The sequence below is a fragment of the Tympanuchus pallidicinctus genome, unplaced genomic scaffold (assembly GCF_026119805.1).
Source record: "Tympanuchus pallidicinctus isolate F22 unplaced genomic scaffold, pur_lepc_1.0 scaffold4, whole genome shotgun sequence".
Taxonomy (NCBI): domain Eukaryota; kingdom Metazoa; phylum Chordata; class Aves; order Galliformes; family Phasianidae; genus Tympanuchus; species Tympanuchus pallidicinctus.
The window spans coordinates 24,653,036-24,670,680 of NW_026294758.1; the positions used below are offsets into that span (position 1 = coordinate 24,653,036).

The following is a 17,645-nucleotide window of genomic DNA, read 5'->3' on the forward strand; positions in this document are numbered from 1 at the left end:
ATGTCCTACAAGAGGAAACACAACTGAGCCTCTTGTAAGTTGGGAGCTGCCATGCAGTCTGCTATAAATGCCTAGCAGCAACATCTTTGAAAAAAAAAACAAAAAAGGGTAAACTACCACCTATTAAAGCATTTGAATAGAACAAAAAATGAAAAACATAAAATACCTCAAAATACAAGCATGACTAAGTTGAGCAAACATATCATCAATAATAACTTCATGAAATTTCATTACTTTAGACTAGTCAGATATCCAGATGAATTCTGAATGCTGCTTATCTGTAAAATATGAAAAATCAGCTTACCTGCAGACAGATGAAAACAGAATATTGCAACATGAAAATTTTATCAGAATAATCTGATGACTTGTTACCAGTACTCATCTATGAAGCAGTGAAATAACTGTTCTCAAATACTAAGAATGAGAGAAGCCCATGAGGGATTTTTTTTTTTAAACTTGAGAGAGGTAGCACTGTGTCTTTTTCATTCTCCTTACATTAAACTATCCCTCATTCAACTTGTTCAGTAATTTCTTCAGTTTCTTCTAGTGACAATTGTTCTGATCAATTAATCTCCAAATAACATCATATCCCTGCCTGCGGACTACATAAATATTTTAAGTTCCCAAACGCTGCATGGCCTACACATCTGAAATAAAGCTAGAAAGCGTATTTCATGAACTCTCAAACGACAACCTGAAACAGGATAATACAGTATTCAAAGAAAAAAAAAGGAAAAAAGTTAAATTGTTCAGTTATCTCAAGCAGTTAAAATACAAACCCTACAGTATGCCTCTGACTTCTTGAAATAAGCTGCAGAGGAAAGGTTAAGAAAAAAAATAAAAGTCATCTTTTGACAAAAGGATTCAAGAAAAGTTTTTCAAAATTACCATGCCACCTTTATTAGTACATTGACAATCATAAAAGATGATTAGGAAGTAAAGTTTACAAAGTCATAATTTTACTGATTTGCATTTTTTATTGGTGATACAGACCCTCCAGAGTCAAGACAATCAGTCAACTAGCACAGATAAATGGTTAACCAACCTGAAAACTGTTCCCTTATCTAGTCTGCATAAGACTTTTTGTTATTTTTAAAAAGCTGCATATTAATTTTGGAAAAAATGATTCTCCCATTTACTTATGTTGTTCCACTTTCAAAACTGGATGTTAGCTTCAGACTTGCAGAGTGTGTGTGACGGTAGGTTTATTGTTACACAGACACAAAGCAGTTACATGCATTCCAGCTCCAAAGGAAGCACGCAGTTCTATTTGTCTTGACCTGTTTATTTCATTCCTGTATCTTTCACCTCAAAGTTGCATTAAGTAATGTGTCCATCCATATCTGTTGTAATATAGCTATTACATATTACACTTATTTCTGATGTGGAGTCATTTCTTTTTCTTCCCTTTACCTTTCTTGCCTCCTTCTCCTTGTTGAAGACTTTGATCACTACCTCCCATCTTTTGAGTTCTTGTTTTCAGTTTGGGAATGGTTTCTGCAGCGTACAGCATCACTGATTTACCTAAAAATACAAGGAGGGATCATTACTGATGATTGCTGATGTTCTGTTAAGAACATCCACACCATTTTCAAAGTTAAAAGCTTCATTTTCAGCTTTCTGTTACAATGAAAAAAAAAAAAAAAAGCCAAGGAGTTCTCTTTCATGTGCTGGATAGCTTCAAGTTCGGAAAAAGACTTTTGCCAGTTTTTTTCTGTGGGTTTTTTTTTTTTTTTTTTTTTTTTTAAAGTATTATTATTTAAGCACAGGAACAGCATCACAGCAGACCAGAACAGACATATCCCCTGACAACACTCAGTTACTCTCTTTCCTCAGGTCTTAATGGCCTAAAATAGTGAGGACAGAATGACCACGCAAAAAGCTACAAGCACTGTTTACAAAGACCCCATCATCTTCCTACAGGAACATGGTTTGAATTTGTCTCCTGATTTGTCTCCAGATTCTTCAGCTACTCTCATATTGGTATTCTTCTTGTTCTTTCCCTTAGACATATCCTTCTTTGGATACTTGTTTGCTTCCCTATTATATACTGATTCCTTGACAAGAAAAAAGGAAAAGATGAACAGTTCATAATGAATGACAAGTAATTTTTACAGGGAGCTGCTCCAGGGCCTGCCCTTTATAACAATAAGCACAGCCTTTATAATAATAAATACGTGCTTCAATATGAAAATGCCAACATAAAACTGAACTGCAAACTCAGTGTTTTATTTTATCTGTTTGGTACCTGTACAAATGCCTAATGGATGCATACAGCCTACAAGTGGAATTTATCAATTTTAGTATCAAGTTTTCCATCGTGTCTGTCAAGACAACAGTAAGCTAAAACTATATACTGAATATACCAATTACTGCTATCACACAACACTCTCCTAACTTCTTCTCAAATCAGGTACTGAAGAAAGAGCAGCATTTTTACAAACTCTGCTCACACAGACTTGATTTAGCTGACTGACAGAGGTAAAGAGATTTAATGCAATATTCTACAGTTTTTGACAGTAAAATGAATTAATCAAGACAAAATGAAGTCTTTCTGGTTTAGTAACAGAGTTTAAGCAAGATCTTCTACTTACGTGTTGGAAACTGAGGTAAACATGGATTGCCATCATCCTGTTTGAGCTGAATTCGTACTCTACCTCTGTACTGCACATCACGATTCCACTCTCTAGGATACATCTTATTTTTCTGTCATACAAAAGGAAAACTCATTTATGTATTAATTACTGGAACAATTTTCTGCAAAAATTGTCAGGGAGCATTTCATCTAAGTCACAGCATCATGGAATTCTTAGCAGATCCAAACAGCAACTGCAGCTCTCCATCAGCCTCATCCTCCAAACGCTTTGCCACTGTAGTAGCTAGAGCCCAAAGCTCCACAGTGTTACATTTTCAGAAGCACTGCTGTAACTTACTGTTCATTGCTGATAGGTAACAATTCAGCGAGTAACCAGCTACAGGGACTGTTCTACATGCCCACCAGCCTGAAATGCACACATAAGTTTCTGTCTCATCTCCATGGCCACAAACATTTCTGGACATCTAGAGACAATCTGTAGTTAAGTTGCAGTAGGTCACAGTCTGACATCCACAATTAATACTCACTGCCCTTATTTCTGCTACAGGCTGATTTCTGGTACTGGCTATTTCACAAGTGAGTGTGCACTGATAGGAAAGTATTTGTCTTTCAAAAAGCAAAGTGAATTTCTACAAGCTTTGGGATGCCAGTCACTTCTGAAAGAAAACATCTACAGTAAAGAACTGATTGAAAATTCCACAGTATTTTAAGTTATTAATCACTTCAGAAAACAAAGAGTGCTAGAAACACAAGCTCATTCCATCAGGAGAAAATTAATCAAGAAACTGAAGACCAAGCCAAGTATGGCAGTAAATAACCACTGCATACTGCAACTCTAGTTGAAACATGACTCCAAAGGACCGTGAAGATTTTAAGCAACAAAATTCTGTTATTATCAGACACTAGTTCCAAAAGATAATACCTTTCAATACAAATGTGCTTTTTAAAATTTGCAGAGTTGCACCTTGCAAGATTTGCTTTTATTCTGACTGTTAGGAACTTTTAAGAAACTATGATAGTCTTCTAAGAAGAGCAGTTAACAGAGTAATCTTTTTATAAGCATAAAAAGTGACACTGGCTTAGAGATCCAAGCAATTCTTGCCTTGCATTTTGTTTTCAAACATTTCCTTCATCATTTTACTCAGTTAACACTCAAAGAAAGAAAATATCTTGGCTGTTAAAAAAGACTTCATTGCGATTTATTCTGCCGTAAGAAAAAATAAAATCATAGAAGACAAGACACATACCAAGGTGTCTGTTTTTTTGTGGTTTTGGTTTGGCTGTCTGGGGGAGGGGAGGGGCCTGGTTTTTGTTACCTCTAACAGCACATTGAATCCAACTGCTGCACACACATCTTGGATTTCAGTAGATGTGGGATTTTCAACAGCCTGTTGAAACAACACGCTAAACATTAGTTAAACATTTTTGAGACAAGTTACCTATATAGAAATAGTAGCTTCTCTATATTGTAGAACTAGAAAAAGTGGATGGGAAAAGGAAAATACTTCAAATAGTGACAAATCCACTGCAAAAGTCACCTGGGAGCCCTTCTACAGTCCACAACACAAAAATAAACAGACAAGGATATAGAGAAATCAGTGAAACAGAAAGCAGATGAGAGAATTATTTAGGACAGAGGAACAAAGAAGGTAACAGAATTGCCTAAGAAAAATAACTGAAATGGCATACAGTTACACAGAACTAAAAAAGATGGCTCAGTAAAGGACTAAAGGGAAATTTACAGCAACAAGTGCAGGAAACAGTGGAACTTTTTTTTTTAGGCACAGGGCATCAGATCCATTCCACAGGTAGATCTTTCATTGGCAGTGTATAAGCTGTATAATTATTTTTACTTTTTAAACTACTATCAGGAAAACAGACAAAAAACTAACAGTGAGAAAAGCCCTTAACAAACTCAGCATTTGCTTGTTAAAAATATTATAAAGAGTGAGAATCAAAACTATTCTGGACAGACTGAAAGCAACAGAAACATCTGCATGCCACATACATTTTCAGTTCCATCTTTGACAGAGACCAGCAAAGGAGACAAAGCACAGAATATGGGCATACTTAGGGAAGTCAGCCACCAAGCTCACAGTCATCAACTAATTATTCTTTCCTGCATCTCTTCCAAATTTGGCACATCAATTCTGTAGTAGATTGAACATGGCTGATTGTCATTACTTCAACATCTTGCCAAAGGTGCTGCTCAGATGAAAACAGAAACCCAGGCTCTTTCATCAAACTAACTTGCCATGTGGGAATTTGGAAGATAACTTTGAAGTTTAGTTTTATTTTCCAACTCTCTATAGAACTACTACAGAACAAAACAAAATATTCTTTTTTCCTGCCATCCACCAACTTACTTTGTCTATAGGTATCCTTCTTCCTTCCGCTATTGTCTTCTTGTTGTTTAAATATGCTGGATAAATGCAGATAAATCTAAAAAAGAGAAAACAACCAGTTTAAGCTGTATAAATTCTTAGAATTGTTCACGTGTTCTCCTAGTAAAACAACAACAACAACTCATTTTGAGTATCAAAGCACAAAGCCAAAAGCACAGAATCTTCCACAGCAGTTCAGAACAACCACTCATTTTCCCAATTTGGGAAGGTGTTACATAGTCCCACTCTCAGTTATTCAGTACACAGCCTGACCGCTTGGCAGAAACCCCATTTGCATGACTGCACTCAAGAAGAGTGCACAGAGGACAGAGATACCGATTTGAGGGGAAAAAAAGAGAGGTGAAAAGAATTTTTCAAACCCAAACACAGAGAAGAAAGCATACTTCTTTGATTCAATTTCACCGAATCAAACATATTCTTTTCAGTGAAAAGAATGAATAAAAGTTTCCTTAAAATGAGGTAGTACCTCTATTAGTGATTAAATACTTCATCAAAGCAAGAAGTGCTTTTTTCTTGTGTATTTGAGTTTTTTTCTATCCATGTACAAGAAGAAGCTGGATTTCCTAAGTTACACAGCCTCTGAAAGAAAACATACTTAAAGGTTTGCTTAAGTTAAATTAGGAGTTTTCAAGATATTTAATCCCATCAAGCACACACAGGTACACAGAACCTCAATTATGCTTCCCATTAGAAAGAGAATAAAAAAAAAAGGCTGAGGTCTACGAGAAGGACTGCGATTATATGAGGAGTTATGGCAGTATAAGAAAATGGGGAAGAAGAGGTAAGCAAGTTATCTGGGGCAGTCTGAAGCCCACTTAGTTGGAGACAGACAAAGACCTCTGATCCTTTCTGCTCCAACCTCGTGGGCTGAGGGAAGAGAAGAACTGTACAGGCAAGAAAACTTGCGGATCACAATAAAAACTGCTTCATATGTGAAACTGAAGTGGAAGAAGAAAGAAAAGCAACAAAAGCAAACAGCAGGGGGAAGGCAGTTGCTCACCACCTCCCATGGGCAACCAGTGCTCACACAGTTGCCAAAGAGAAGGTAGCTTACCTCCCTCTGATTACCCTCCCTTCTCATCGCTGAGCACAGCATTTGGTGACTATGACTCTCTGCAAGCCGACTACCTGTATCTACATGGAACAGTTCTGCACAGGAAAACGTCAGTCTTGCAACTGGCATTCTCAAGTGTCAACACACTACACTGCCCACCAATTCTGTCCTGACTACCTTCTGCGAGCTTTAAAAATGACGTGCTGTTTTACAAGAGTGATAGCACAGTGCGGCACCGAGCCACAGAGACAAGAGAACGACACCTTTTAACAGCTTCACTTCAGCGGCACAAAATGAGCCTCGTTGACGTGGACCTCTGAGGAAGCAGGGGCGACGGCGCAGCTCCTTGCTTTCAGCAGGGCGCGAACGCCGCTGGAGCCGCGCCGCCGCTCGGGGCCGGCCCCGTTACACCCGCACAAACTGCGCGGAGCGGCCGTGCCACCTCAACACGTGGCCATGTTACGTCGCGCACAGAACGCTGCCGGCTCCGCACACCACTACCCAAAATCCAAACCCACCGTCTGAAAGCGTTATCCAAACGCTGCTTCCACTTGAAGCCACGGCCACATCACCCTTCAGCCCTGCCCCGCCCCGTCAGCCCATCCCAGCACCACAGCCTCCCGCAGATACCGGCCGGTTGTGGCGGCCCATACATCGAGCCGCCCCTTGCCTCACCTCTCCTTGTCGGCCGGCGAAGCAGTAGCGGCCGCAGCCATTCTAACACCGCGGCCCTGACGGCCAGGCCGGCCCGCCTTCCCTCAACTCGGAAATCCCGCCCCCTCCTCCCACTTCCGGGGATTCGATTGGATAATGCTGCCATCTGTAAAGCACAACGGCCTATCAGAAAGCGCGGCGTATCCGTCAGCGCCGGAAGTTTGAAGAGAGCCGGACCGTGCGTGGCAGCGGCATCCCGCAAGGGGCGGTGCTGTGCGTTGCCCTAGAGTTCCCTGCGGGGCCTCGGTTCAGTATCGGGGACGTTCTGTGCCGGGAGGTCGGAGTGTGACCTTCCGGCGCCTCGGGGCCCGTGGCACAGCCCCGGGTCTGTTTGGCCCGTGCTCGCTCTGCGCTTACCCCGACGGGGTGCTCAGAGGGTGGCTGTAGGCCGGGCCCAGCGGTGTCCCTCAGGTTCACGGACGGCCCCGGGGCTTTGCGTCTCCTCCTGGAGATCTTTAGAACTGATCACACTCGGGCTGCGCCTGCAGGAGGACGCGATGCCCCGGACAGCCTCCGGAAGTCCCCGCAACCTCAGCTGTGCTGTCGCGAATCGCACGGGGCTGACTTCGTGTGCCGTTGCACTCGGCCGTGAATTTTCACGCAGCAGCTGTGTGCCAGGACACGCAAATAAGTGAAGGCGTTCCAATTCCCTGTTACATCGTTACTGAATATCAGAGCATCCGGATCTGCATGAAGTGCTGAAGAGGAGGATGCTGAGTCCCACTGCAGCATAGGTGTGCTTGCAGGGAAGATTTGTTCGTGATGTTACTTGTGATATGATTCCTGAAAACGGGAACAGCTGAGTTAAAACTTCAGAAAGAAGCCGGATGGCATTTGGCACCTGTCAGTGTGTTACTTGAGCTGTTCAGTCCTTTGAATGATAGGCAAATTTATTGTCTTTCATCTTTGCTCTCGTGTCAGAAGTGAATATGCTGCACAAAGTACTGCAGAAAAGCAGTATGAGCAGTACAACTACGTGGTCTCTGCAGTAGCAGGTTTTGGAACTCTGCAGCTGTTCAGGAGCAAGGCAGGTCTACACACAGGTCTACACAAGTATGACACAACGTGCTCTGCGGTTTCAAGGTTACACAAGCAGAGGAGAGCCAAGTTACAAGAGAAGCTTTTGATCCATTGGTAGCTCAGTGCTAAGGATGAGCTACTGGAGGGTGGTCTGATTGCCATCAAGATGGATAAAATGGAATGTAGCTGTCTAAGGTTATTATTGCAAGCAGTTATTTAGATAGCCATTTTCTGTTCTCATTTTGTTAGCTCTGGATTTATAATGGGTTCCCTATGTTCTTGCTTTGTACAGTCTTTATTGTATACACATGCACACATGCATGTTACAGTTTAGATCTTCTATCTAAAGATCTTTCTATCTAAAAAGTGTCAGTGCTACCAGGACCTGGAGAGCTGCTACGCAGGATGTCAGCGCTTAATCTGCTCATCCATCAAAGTGGCCACGGCTTGTTCTCTCAGCTGTTTTGTTTTGTTTTGTTTTCCTGGAGGGAAGGGGAGCTGGCCTCCTGCATCTCTATCCCAAAGGTTTACACAAGAGATAAGTAATCACCAGTGTTTTTAACACCTTACACGCAAATTCCACGCTCCCATTACTTTATGTGCAATGTGAAGTGTGGACAGATGAGATTTCATTACATGCACAGAATCACAGAAACGCCAAGGTCATAAAAGACCTACAAGATCATCGAGTCCAACCATCCGCCTATCACCAATAGTTCTCACTAAACCATGTCCCTCAACACAACATCCAAACGTTCCTTGAACAGGATCAGTTCTGGGACCTCACCAGTCAACAAGGAGTGCTGATAGATAACGGAAAGTGGCTCGGCTGTCACCTCCGCCAGTTCCTTCAGCACTCTCAGGTGAATCCCACCCTACCCCATGGACTTGTGACAGTCCAGCTGCAGCAGTAGGTCTCTGACTGCATCCTCCCGAATCACAGGGGCTTCAGTCCGCACCCCAGCCAAGACTACCAGGTCAGAGAGCGGAGTACCCTGAGGACAACTGGTCTGACCTTTAAAGACAGACATAAAGAACACATTCAGAACCTCTGCCTTTTCCTTATCCTCAGTGGTCACATTCCCAGCCTCATTCAGTAAAGAAAGGAGATTCTCCTTAGTCCTCCTCTTACTGCTGATGTATTTGTAAAAGAGTTTCTTGCTCCTTTTTACCCCAGCGGCCAGGTTGAGTTCAAATTGGACTTTTGCCTTTCTCATTTTTTCTCTACACATCTTAATTTTTTTTTTTTCTCTGTGCAGACATGCATTACCTACTGCCTAATCTGTCATGAAACATGGTCATCACTGTAGCACATTATCAGTCAGGCTTACTGCAGTTTGTTTTTGTCAAATATCTATACACACAACACTTTCAGGGACACACGTTTCAATACTTTAAAAATGTTTAGAGCTAAATCTCCATCTGCAGGATGATACTCTAGAAAAATTTAAAGAACTATTTAATTGTTTGAGGAAAAAAAAACTGAGTTATTTGACTTCATTTTAAAAAAATGCCTAGAACTTACAGAAGTTTTAAAAGTTACTTCTTCATCCTGTTTTTTCCCCCTTTTTCTTTCTGCAATATTTTAATTTCTGTGTTACATTTTAAAACAAATTGTGGTACATAATTGGACACCAGCTTGAGAAACACTGCTTTAACATTAAAGAAGGCACTGAATGCGGTTGCAATTTGTGAATGGCACAGTATTGCTACTGAACATTGACTTTGCTCTCAGTCAGCACACTTAGTTCAAGACAATAATTTTGTGCATTTGCTTAATGCCGTTATATTTATCAGTTGCATGCAGCTTTTTAATACCAACATAGTGGGAGTAATGGCTTTTCTTCTAAAACAATGTTTAAATTTACCAAAACAAAGCAAACACTACGTAACCTATACTCTGGTAATAGCAAAAATGTTTATTTGAATCTTTTCCAGATGGAAAAGTCATGAAAAAACATTGGGATTTTCTGGAGTTATAGATTGTATCATATGGTGTATGTGACCGATCATGAGAGAGGTGAGTCTTTACTGTATATCCTATTATTACAAACCAACCTTATTTCTTGATGCATGATATTTTGATATTACCATTCCTAAAATGAAGCATTAGGTACAAACACGGCAATTTAATCATAGAATCATCATTATAGAATGACTGTAGATGCCATTCAGTTGCTACATTTGTTCTTGGTTATAAGAAAAAACATTTCAGATTTGAGTTCTGTGCATTTCTTGCCTGAAGATTTCAGGGACAGAAGTAGGTCACAAAGCAGACTAGCTCAGACTCATTGCATCTGCTGTCCCTGATATCTGAAATTGGATGACAAAGCAAGGAGAACTTAAAGAGATTTTAAACACTAAAAAAAAAATAAGATGTATTTGGTGGTGATGATAGGACTCATGTAAGTTTGTAGCAAAATTTCAAGACTGCAAACAATGTCTTTGCTTAGTACCAGGGACCCTCGTTTCTGAAGCTGTGTAGACTCCTGAAGTTATTCCCTTTGTTGTATGTGCTCTAGAAAGGGAAGTGGCAGGGAGCAGTAACCATTGCATTGCACGCATTCAGAAAATTCCCTCACTGCATATACTGTCAACAGCAAGTCATGGGAGCTTAGTCAGAGGCTGTTTTACTGTTGTTAAGCACAGCTAGGGAAGAAAAATAAAATTAAAAAACCTCAAGGGCCCTATAAAATTAAGTAACAGAAGTTCAAAGTGGCTTTGATAGAGACAGTACATTTCACTTGGGGTAAATCCAAATGGTTTGCACAAAAGGGGCAGAACAAGCACAAGCAAATAGTTTGAGCTAAAACTGCTGTGTTTTACTGAAAATGTGTGGAGATGGCAGCTGATTCAGACATAGCTTACATGTTCAATTTTCTCTGACTACATGTAACCCTGCATAGTTATGCTAGAAATGTCTGTGTGATTGGGACTAGTGGATATCATTCATAAGGCGTGTTTTCAGCTAAATTGGTGCAACAGATTTGTAGTGATCTGCAGAAAATACAAAATAAAAAGGGGTTCAGAGTGAAATCTCAGTTGGTCCAATTGACACTGAAAGGAAGGAGCCAAGCTAAGAAGATTTTATCTGCAATCCATGTAAGCAAAGATTCGAAAGTATACATAACAAAAAAATGGAAACGTGCTTCATGAAAGACCACTTTAAAATACTGTGTATACCATTTACTTGAAATCCAGGGACTACTCTTAAGTTCCTTCTATGTTAGCAAGCAAAAATCTTGTCTTCTACCCTAGCATTTTGAGATGTACTACCCATGCTTATCCTAGAGCGACAACAGCTACAAAACGGTATTTTGTAATCAGCAGAAACACCAGTTTTGTTCATCTCAGTGGCAGAAGCACATGAACAGTTGATATCCTGTATATCATTAAAAAGCATAGCTATGCTCAAAATTTCCAAGTCCACACTAGGCTTGTTACAATTCAGCTGCCAAGAGCAGCTGACGTGGCATCAGATATTTGCCTAGAGACAGATCTCCTCAGCTGTACTCTGTTGAGAGCTCCAAGTTTTTTTTGATTACATCACCAGAGCCCATCCCTTGATTTACATGGAGTAAATAAGTAAACACAGCAGACACTGCACACAGAATTTCACTGAGGCACGCAGGTGACTTTCCGGCAACAGATTGCCAATGGACTCTATCTATTTAGCTGGGAACAGTAGAACCAACAAAATACCAAGAGAAAAACAGTGATTTCTACGCAGCTCTAATTCCCCAATAAATGCAGTCCTCAGTTTTACATCCTCTTACTCAGTGTCCTGCTCTCATCTTGTAGAACAACTGACAGCTACATAAAGTCAGTTCGTAGGATAAAAAGACACCATCAACCATCCACATATATATGACACAATACACAGTATTTGCACTGAGCTCATAGATTTCACTTAAGCTAGGGGGTTTCTGTTAGTATGACTTCTAAATAAAATTAAACACTTGAGTGTCAAATAATCAGAAATGTAGGGACTGGAAGTGACCTCTGGAGAACATCTAGACCAACCCCAAATCTGATATGACTGTTTAACTGCACAATCATAGAAGGAACAGAAAGACACCAACCCCCTTTCATCATGCAATGGAATAAAAATAAATAAAAATCCCCCACATCCCCTTTCCCTCCCAGAAATAAGAATGACATGTTTCTAGACATTAATATTAGGCCTTTCTGTGATTCTGGGCAGCCTGCTTTAGTATTAAATGTGGAGGTTGGTGGCCCTACATGCAGCAGGGGGGTTGGAGATTCATGATCCCTGATGTCCCTTCCAACGCTGGCCATTCTGTGATTTTGTGATTCTGGGCTTAATCTTCTACCTTCCTGCCCTTCCTTACGTCTGCCATCACAGACCTGAGTTAAAGGTCTAAGATTTCACAGGCAAACTCAGTTCTGTTTACTGTATACGCAAGCTCCTTTTTCCTTTTTCCCTCACCCTAAGCGATGTTATTTTGTACAGAATTGTTACGAAATGTAAGCACTTAAAATCCTGCAGTTTTCAAAATCTCTACTGACTTTAAGCTGCCTTTTCTACATTCTGACTATAAACTTCTCTTTCTGCATATAAATTAAGGCCAATACGTGTATATTTCTGTGGAACACTTCAAAAATAGGGTACCAACTAATCAGTCTAGAAATTAGAACTCACCTTCTGAAAGACAGAGTTACAAGTATTAGGAAAAAAAAAACCAAAAAACAACAATGTAACTCGGCAATAGAGCCTTTTTTTTTTTCCTTAAATGCTTCCAGTTGTGTGTCAATCCTAGAGTAAACAGAAGAGTGCAGAATAAGCATATGTATGTAAGTTCATGTTTGTATGTGTGTGCTGGGAATCAGCAAATCTAGGTCCCCTAACAGTCTCCAGTCAGGGTTTAGATGCAGTAAGGAGGACTGAAATTAACTAAGCTAAAAGTCATACATAAATAGGCTTTCTTGTGAACTTCTGGTAAAATAAATAAGATGTTATGGAATTACACTGTGTGAGAAATAGATTTTGTGTAGTTTGTTTTGAAATGAAACATGGAAGAGAAGAGAGAGGCCTGTTGGTAAGACGTGCATCTCCCTAAGCTTTTATCCACTTTAAAATGTGACTACTACCAAAATAAAACTGCATGGTTTCTTATATGGTTCTGATGGTTATATGGTTCTGATATGCTTTGTCATCATCTTAACAGCAACTTTCTTTTTAAATGAAAATATATTTCTAGTACAGCAGACACCTAAGATTTAGTTACAGCCAAGAAAAGAATTCCACTCTGACAAGGTGCAATCAGGAGGAAATTTTATATAACACCACCAGTAATAAGTTATGCATCGCAAGACTAAATTCAGAATTAGGATACTGTGAAGCAAAATACATCAGAATAATTGAAGAAATAATTAATTACAGAGATAAGAACAGTAATGCATCTCAGGCAAACAACAAAACTGAAGGAAAGATAATTGTGGGCTGAGTTCATCAAAGAGAAACAACATTCATAGGTGGGAAAAATGTATTTGGTATCAGAGGACAACAACTTATTTGCTTGCAGAGAGCCAGCTCAAGCTTTACACATTTAATTCCCACCAAGAAGTAGGGCCCAAGAGATGCTCAGTTTGTATGTATGTCTTGAGCTAATAACTTTGGATGGAAGTGCATTTCACTGAGTGAACAATTTCCCCCTACACCTTCAGATCTTAATTGCAATTTCATGGCCACTCAAAAAAAAGAATGCTTTCACCAACAACAAAATTAAATAATTTCCTTAACTCCCAGAAGTGGCAGAAATTTGTAAATACAAGAATCTCCAACTATATGGAAATCTCCTAAGGAACAGATGACTTGCAAAACGAGGCTAGGGAGGCATTACTCAGTCTTAGAATGGACAAACTGCACATCTGGTAAACTGAAAATTGACAGCAGAAAACGCAGATATTAAATACATACTTGGTATTGATCTGGCATCACAAATTTACTGACACCTACATGACTGTTGTAAACTCTTAAGCTCTTCAGCACCACACCAAATCCCCTTGCACTTCCAATATGTAGCCAAATACAACACACAACCAACTTACATTCAGACTAAAAACTCAACCTTATCTACATCAACATTCTCTAAAACATGTTTACAGATAAAATCTGTTACTCTGCATATAGTAAACTATGAAGCAAGAATGACACTTCTATACGTGATTTAAAATGAAAAAAGTGGGGACATCTCTTTTGGTGATACTTAAAAGTGCAAAGGAGATGGCTGTGGTAGCAGCGAGTGAACACATTTGCGTGATGACGTTAACAAAGTCCTCAAAGGTCTAAGCATGGGAAGGAAGTCATGCTTCACATAAATGGACACCTCACTTTTGATTCGTCCAAACCATACATCCAGAACAAAGCTGTCACATAGGTGGATTGGGCTTTGCATGGTGTTACTGCAAGTAGGTGAAATTACGTTTAGGTCCAAGTCTACAAAGAAATGTTAGCAACATTTATGGTTCTGTGTACTATTTAATGGAAAGTGTGAAAAGACATTTGGGAGGCACCTAGCAACAAAAGACTGCAAGAGGATGCTAAAGTTCTCTTCAGCATTCATGATCAGATTCAGATCGTCCCTATGGGTAATACTCTCTTCATTAGGGACAGGGTAATGTCTCTCCCCTTTTTGAGCCCCCTCTAGAAAACAGCTAACTACAGTAAATCATTCTATTGGAAGGATTTAATATTGCATTTAATATTGCAAATTTAAAAATTAGAATTTCACATATGGTAGAAAAAAATATTTCGTAGTTTGTGATGAAGAAAAAATTATTTTCTACAAACATCATACTTCTGATGTTAACTGTCAGAATTTCCAGGGTAAAGGACTTCCCTGGAACACAGCATGTTTAAAAAGTGCTGTTAGGCCACTTAGCCAGAAATTTAAAATGAAGAGGAGTACAAAACTTTTATTTGCTTTTGCCATCTCAAGAAGGATTAACAGCTGTTCTTGAGCTGGGGTGTACTGGCTTACAATTGCAAGTGATGCTTTGATACAATTTCCTTCCATCAGCTCTAGCTGTTTTCTTCTTTTCTGCTTCCCTAGGCAGATTGTCTGATCTTGCACTGAGCAAATTCAGCATACTTAAGAGGCTTTAACCCAACTCCTTCCAACCAGTTCTGCTAGGTAACAGCTGATCTGGACTACTGACGGGTCAGATGAGTGCTGTTGCTTACATTAATTGATGTTTATTGAAGAATAGCATAATTGATTACTTGCATTCAGAAGCCAACTCCCGCTTAAACAATATTCCAGTCTTGTCAGGAAATCATGGCAAGGCCATGGGCTTTCAATTTTCGAGCTACCAAATCTGACAGTTTTAAGAATTATCTATGAAGTTTCAAAGGAAAATATTCTGACAGAGAACTGTACGTGAAAAATACATATAGGTAAGTTCCCTTTTAAAGTTTGCAATATTTAGTCAGAAAAGCTTCCATAAAAATTGCATTAACTGTGTTAATTACAATAACATTACCTGTGGCATACAGCAAGAAACTAGAATAAACATTTTAAACATAAAAAACTGCAGAAAAGACATGTTCCCACTTTTCACATAAAGAACACAAAGCTTTATTAAACTAAATAAAGGACAACTGCAGGTCGGCATTCCAATCACTAAAGTTCTATCAAAATGTATATCCCCAAAAAACAGTAACATGAATCTTGGTTTCCTTAGCTCCTTGCTTTCCTTTGTTTTGCCTCAACACTGATGATGTTCTGGTTCATGCTGTGCCATGCTCATTATAATAAAACCAAGGAGCAAGAGAAAACTTTAGCAGCATAAACCAAATCTGGCAACCATTAATCTAGACATTGTTTAACAAAATACAAGACTAAATATACTTAATACAGCCATTTTCCATTTTTCTGATTTTATATTTCCAGGATTCATTTTTATAGTTAAGCGTAAAATCTACCTTTGTATCCTAATCACTAATATGAATCAAACATCATGTATGTCCTTAAATATTCTAGTAAGTCTCTTAATGGATACTAAGCATTTTAGATAAAGAATCAGAGAAATGCTTTGGTAAGGAATTTCAAAAGATCACTAAGCATCTCTCTGCACAAAGGCAATGTGAAATACACTGAAGTCCATCCCCTTATGTTTCCTAACCTTCTTCTTAAAACTTCTGTAATGGAAATTTAACAACTCCCATGGGAAGCATATTTTAGTGTTTCACTACCCTTATACTTGGAAAGTTTATCTCATCGGTCTTTGCTACAAACGTAGGTTAGTTATGAGGATATTAAGAGAAACTTCCCAATTAAAAAGAAGTACCTCCTAGACTATCTAAATAAGCCACTACAACTTTCAAATACATTCTGGTGTTTGATACGCATACAATTATTTATTTCACCTCATGTTTTCATGTTCTTTAGATTACCTCAGTTACAAAACTGAAACTAGAACTTATCTATAAAGTTTACCTTTAAATTCTTAGATAAAGGAGATGCAAAGCTGGTATTAACTGACTATCCTGGGTAAAATGGTATACCTTCAGAATATTCTATTCTACGTTATCAGTTACAAAACATCACAAAAAAAAAAAAAAAAGTATAACATACTTTGTAATAAAGATGGTCTTCTATTTTAAACGTAAGGATGGAGTATTCTACTCCAACAGAAAGTCCTGACTTCAAAACAAATCAGTCTGTCTCTATTTCATCTTGAAAAGTACAGTGATGTTCATATTAAAAGTTTTGTGAAGATACCACGTGCAAAATATTATGAATGCTAACATGCTGTTTGTTAAGAGCTACACCAACCAGGTGGTGTGGAAATGTAGCATGTCTTGAAAAATTTGACAAGAGGCAAAGAATGAAACAAAATAAAATACCACTTGTTCAAAAAATCCGCATTTTTGGCATTGGCTTTGAACTTACTGCTGACAGTATCTCAACTCTGTTCATAAACACTACAAGTCTTATTAGGAATTCAAGATAAAGTTGATTAATCTTAATAGCAGATGAAGCACAAAAGCCACAGATGTGAAACACTGTAACAATGTTAAGCCTACCATAATGTTAAATTACTCTATTTCAGCGCTACTTAAAATTAGGGCATCTTGAATCCTGAATACCAACTATTTAGAATGCTAACTTAACAACAGTCGAGCTGACACAGAACAAAACTGAAGCAATTTTGTGGTTTCTTCAATCATGCACAAATGGTTAATGTTCTATTATCTCATGTTTCTACTTTAAATGAAATCTTATTTAAATTCAATCTATTTATATATTTAAAGCACTAATCTATCTTTTCAGCATTATCCTAACACAAACCATATTTGCATCAAAAAGGCTTGAGGCAGCAAAGGTCCTGGTTTGCATACAAAATCATTTTTCCACTACAACAAACGTTCTGTGATGAAATTGTTGTGGTATTTTTCCCTTTATAATTTTTTAAAAAAATAAAATTGCATGAAGATTTCAAATAGAATTAAAATTTCATCTCACAGTAGTCACTATTTCACATTCTACATTATATCCCCAATTAAAAAAAAAAAAGTTTCAATTTATAAATATCATTTTTATACATGTAATATTGTTTCGGTTTGCAGTGATGAAAGCAATTATCCCACTTGACTGCTTGCAATACCCTGCCTTTAGCCTTGTTATGCACCTGAGATGGGTGAAACTGTCTCCATTACAATTATATTACAGAAGACCTGAGGCCTGATCCTGCAACTGTTACAAACATCCTACAACAGCCATTTCAGTCACTAAGAATGAATATTGAGGGTGCAAGATTCTCCTACATCAGGCCATAAGTGTAAATGCATTATACATATTAAAAGGTGACATCTCAAAGTAAAATACTG

At 38.8% G+C, this 17,645-nt stretch overlaps 1 protein-coding gene and 1 long non-coding RNA gene across 2 annotated transcripts; one reads left to right on the plus strand and one right to left on the minus strand.

Annotated features, from left to right (window-relative positions):
* Positions 1-874: 874 nt before the first annotated feature.
* Positions 875-6,829, minus strand: SRP19 (signal recognition particle 19). Its single transcript, XM_052701053.1, has 5 exons — positions 6,731-6,829; positions 4,963-5,038; positions 3,913-3,984; positions 2,595-2,706; positions 875-1,524 (listed from the first exon to the last, which is right to left on the minus strand). The coding sequence occupies exons 1-5, from the start codon at positions 6,769-6,771 to the stop codon at positions 1,391-1,393; spliced, it is 435 nt and encodes a 144-aa protein (XP_052557013.1). The 5' UTR covers positions 6,772-6,829; the 3' UTR covers positions 875-1,390.
* Positions 6,830-6,977: 148 nt separating this feature from the next.
* Positions 6,978-17,583, plus strand: LOC128089531 (uncharacterized). The gene is made up of 3 exons (XR_008210543.1): positions 6,978-7,503; positions 9,728-9,809; positions 17,488-17,583. It is a non-coding gene; the product is annotated as an uncharacterized LOC128089531 (long non-coding RNA).
* The last annotated feature ends 62 nt before the right edge of the window (positions 17,584-17,645 follow it).

Coding starts and splice junctions, on each gene's coding strand:
- SRP19 (XM_052701053.1), bottom strand. CDS start 6,771: ATGGCTGCGGCCGCTACTGCTTCGCCGGCCGACAAGGAGAG. Junction 5,039..6,730: donor TCGCCGGCCGACAAGGAGAG/GTGAGGCAAGGG, acceptor TCTCTTTTTTAG/ATTTATCTGCATTTATCCAG. Junction 3,985..4,962: donor GAAGGATACCTATAGACAAA/GTAAGTTGGTGG, acceptor TTGTTTCAACAG/GCTGTTGAAAATCCCACATC.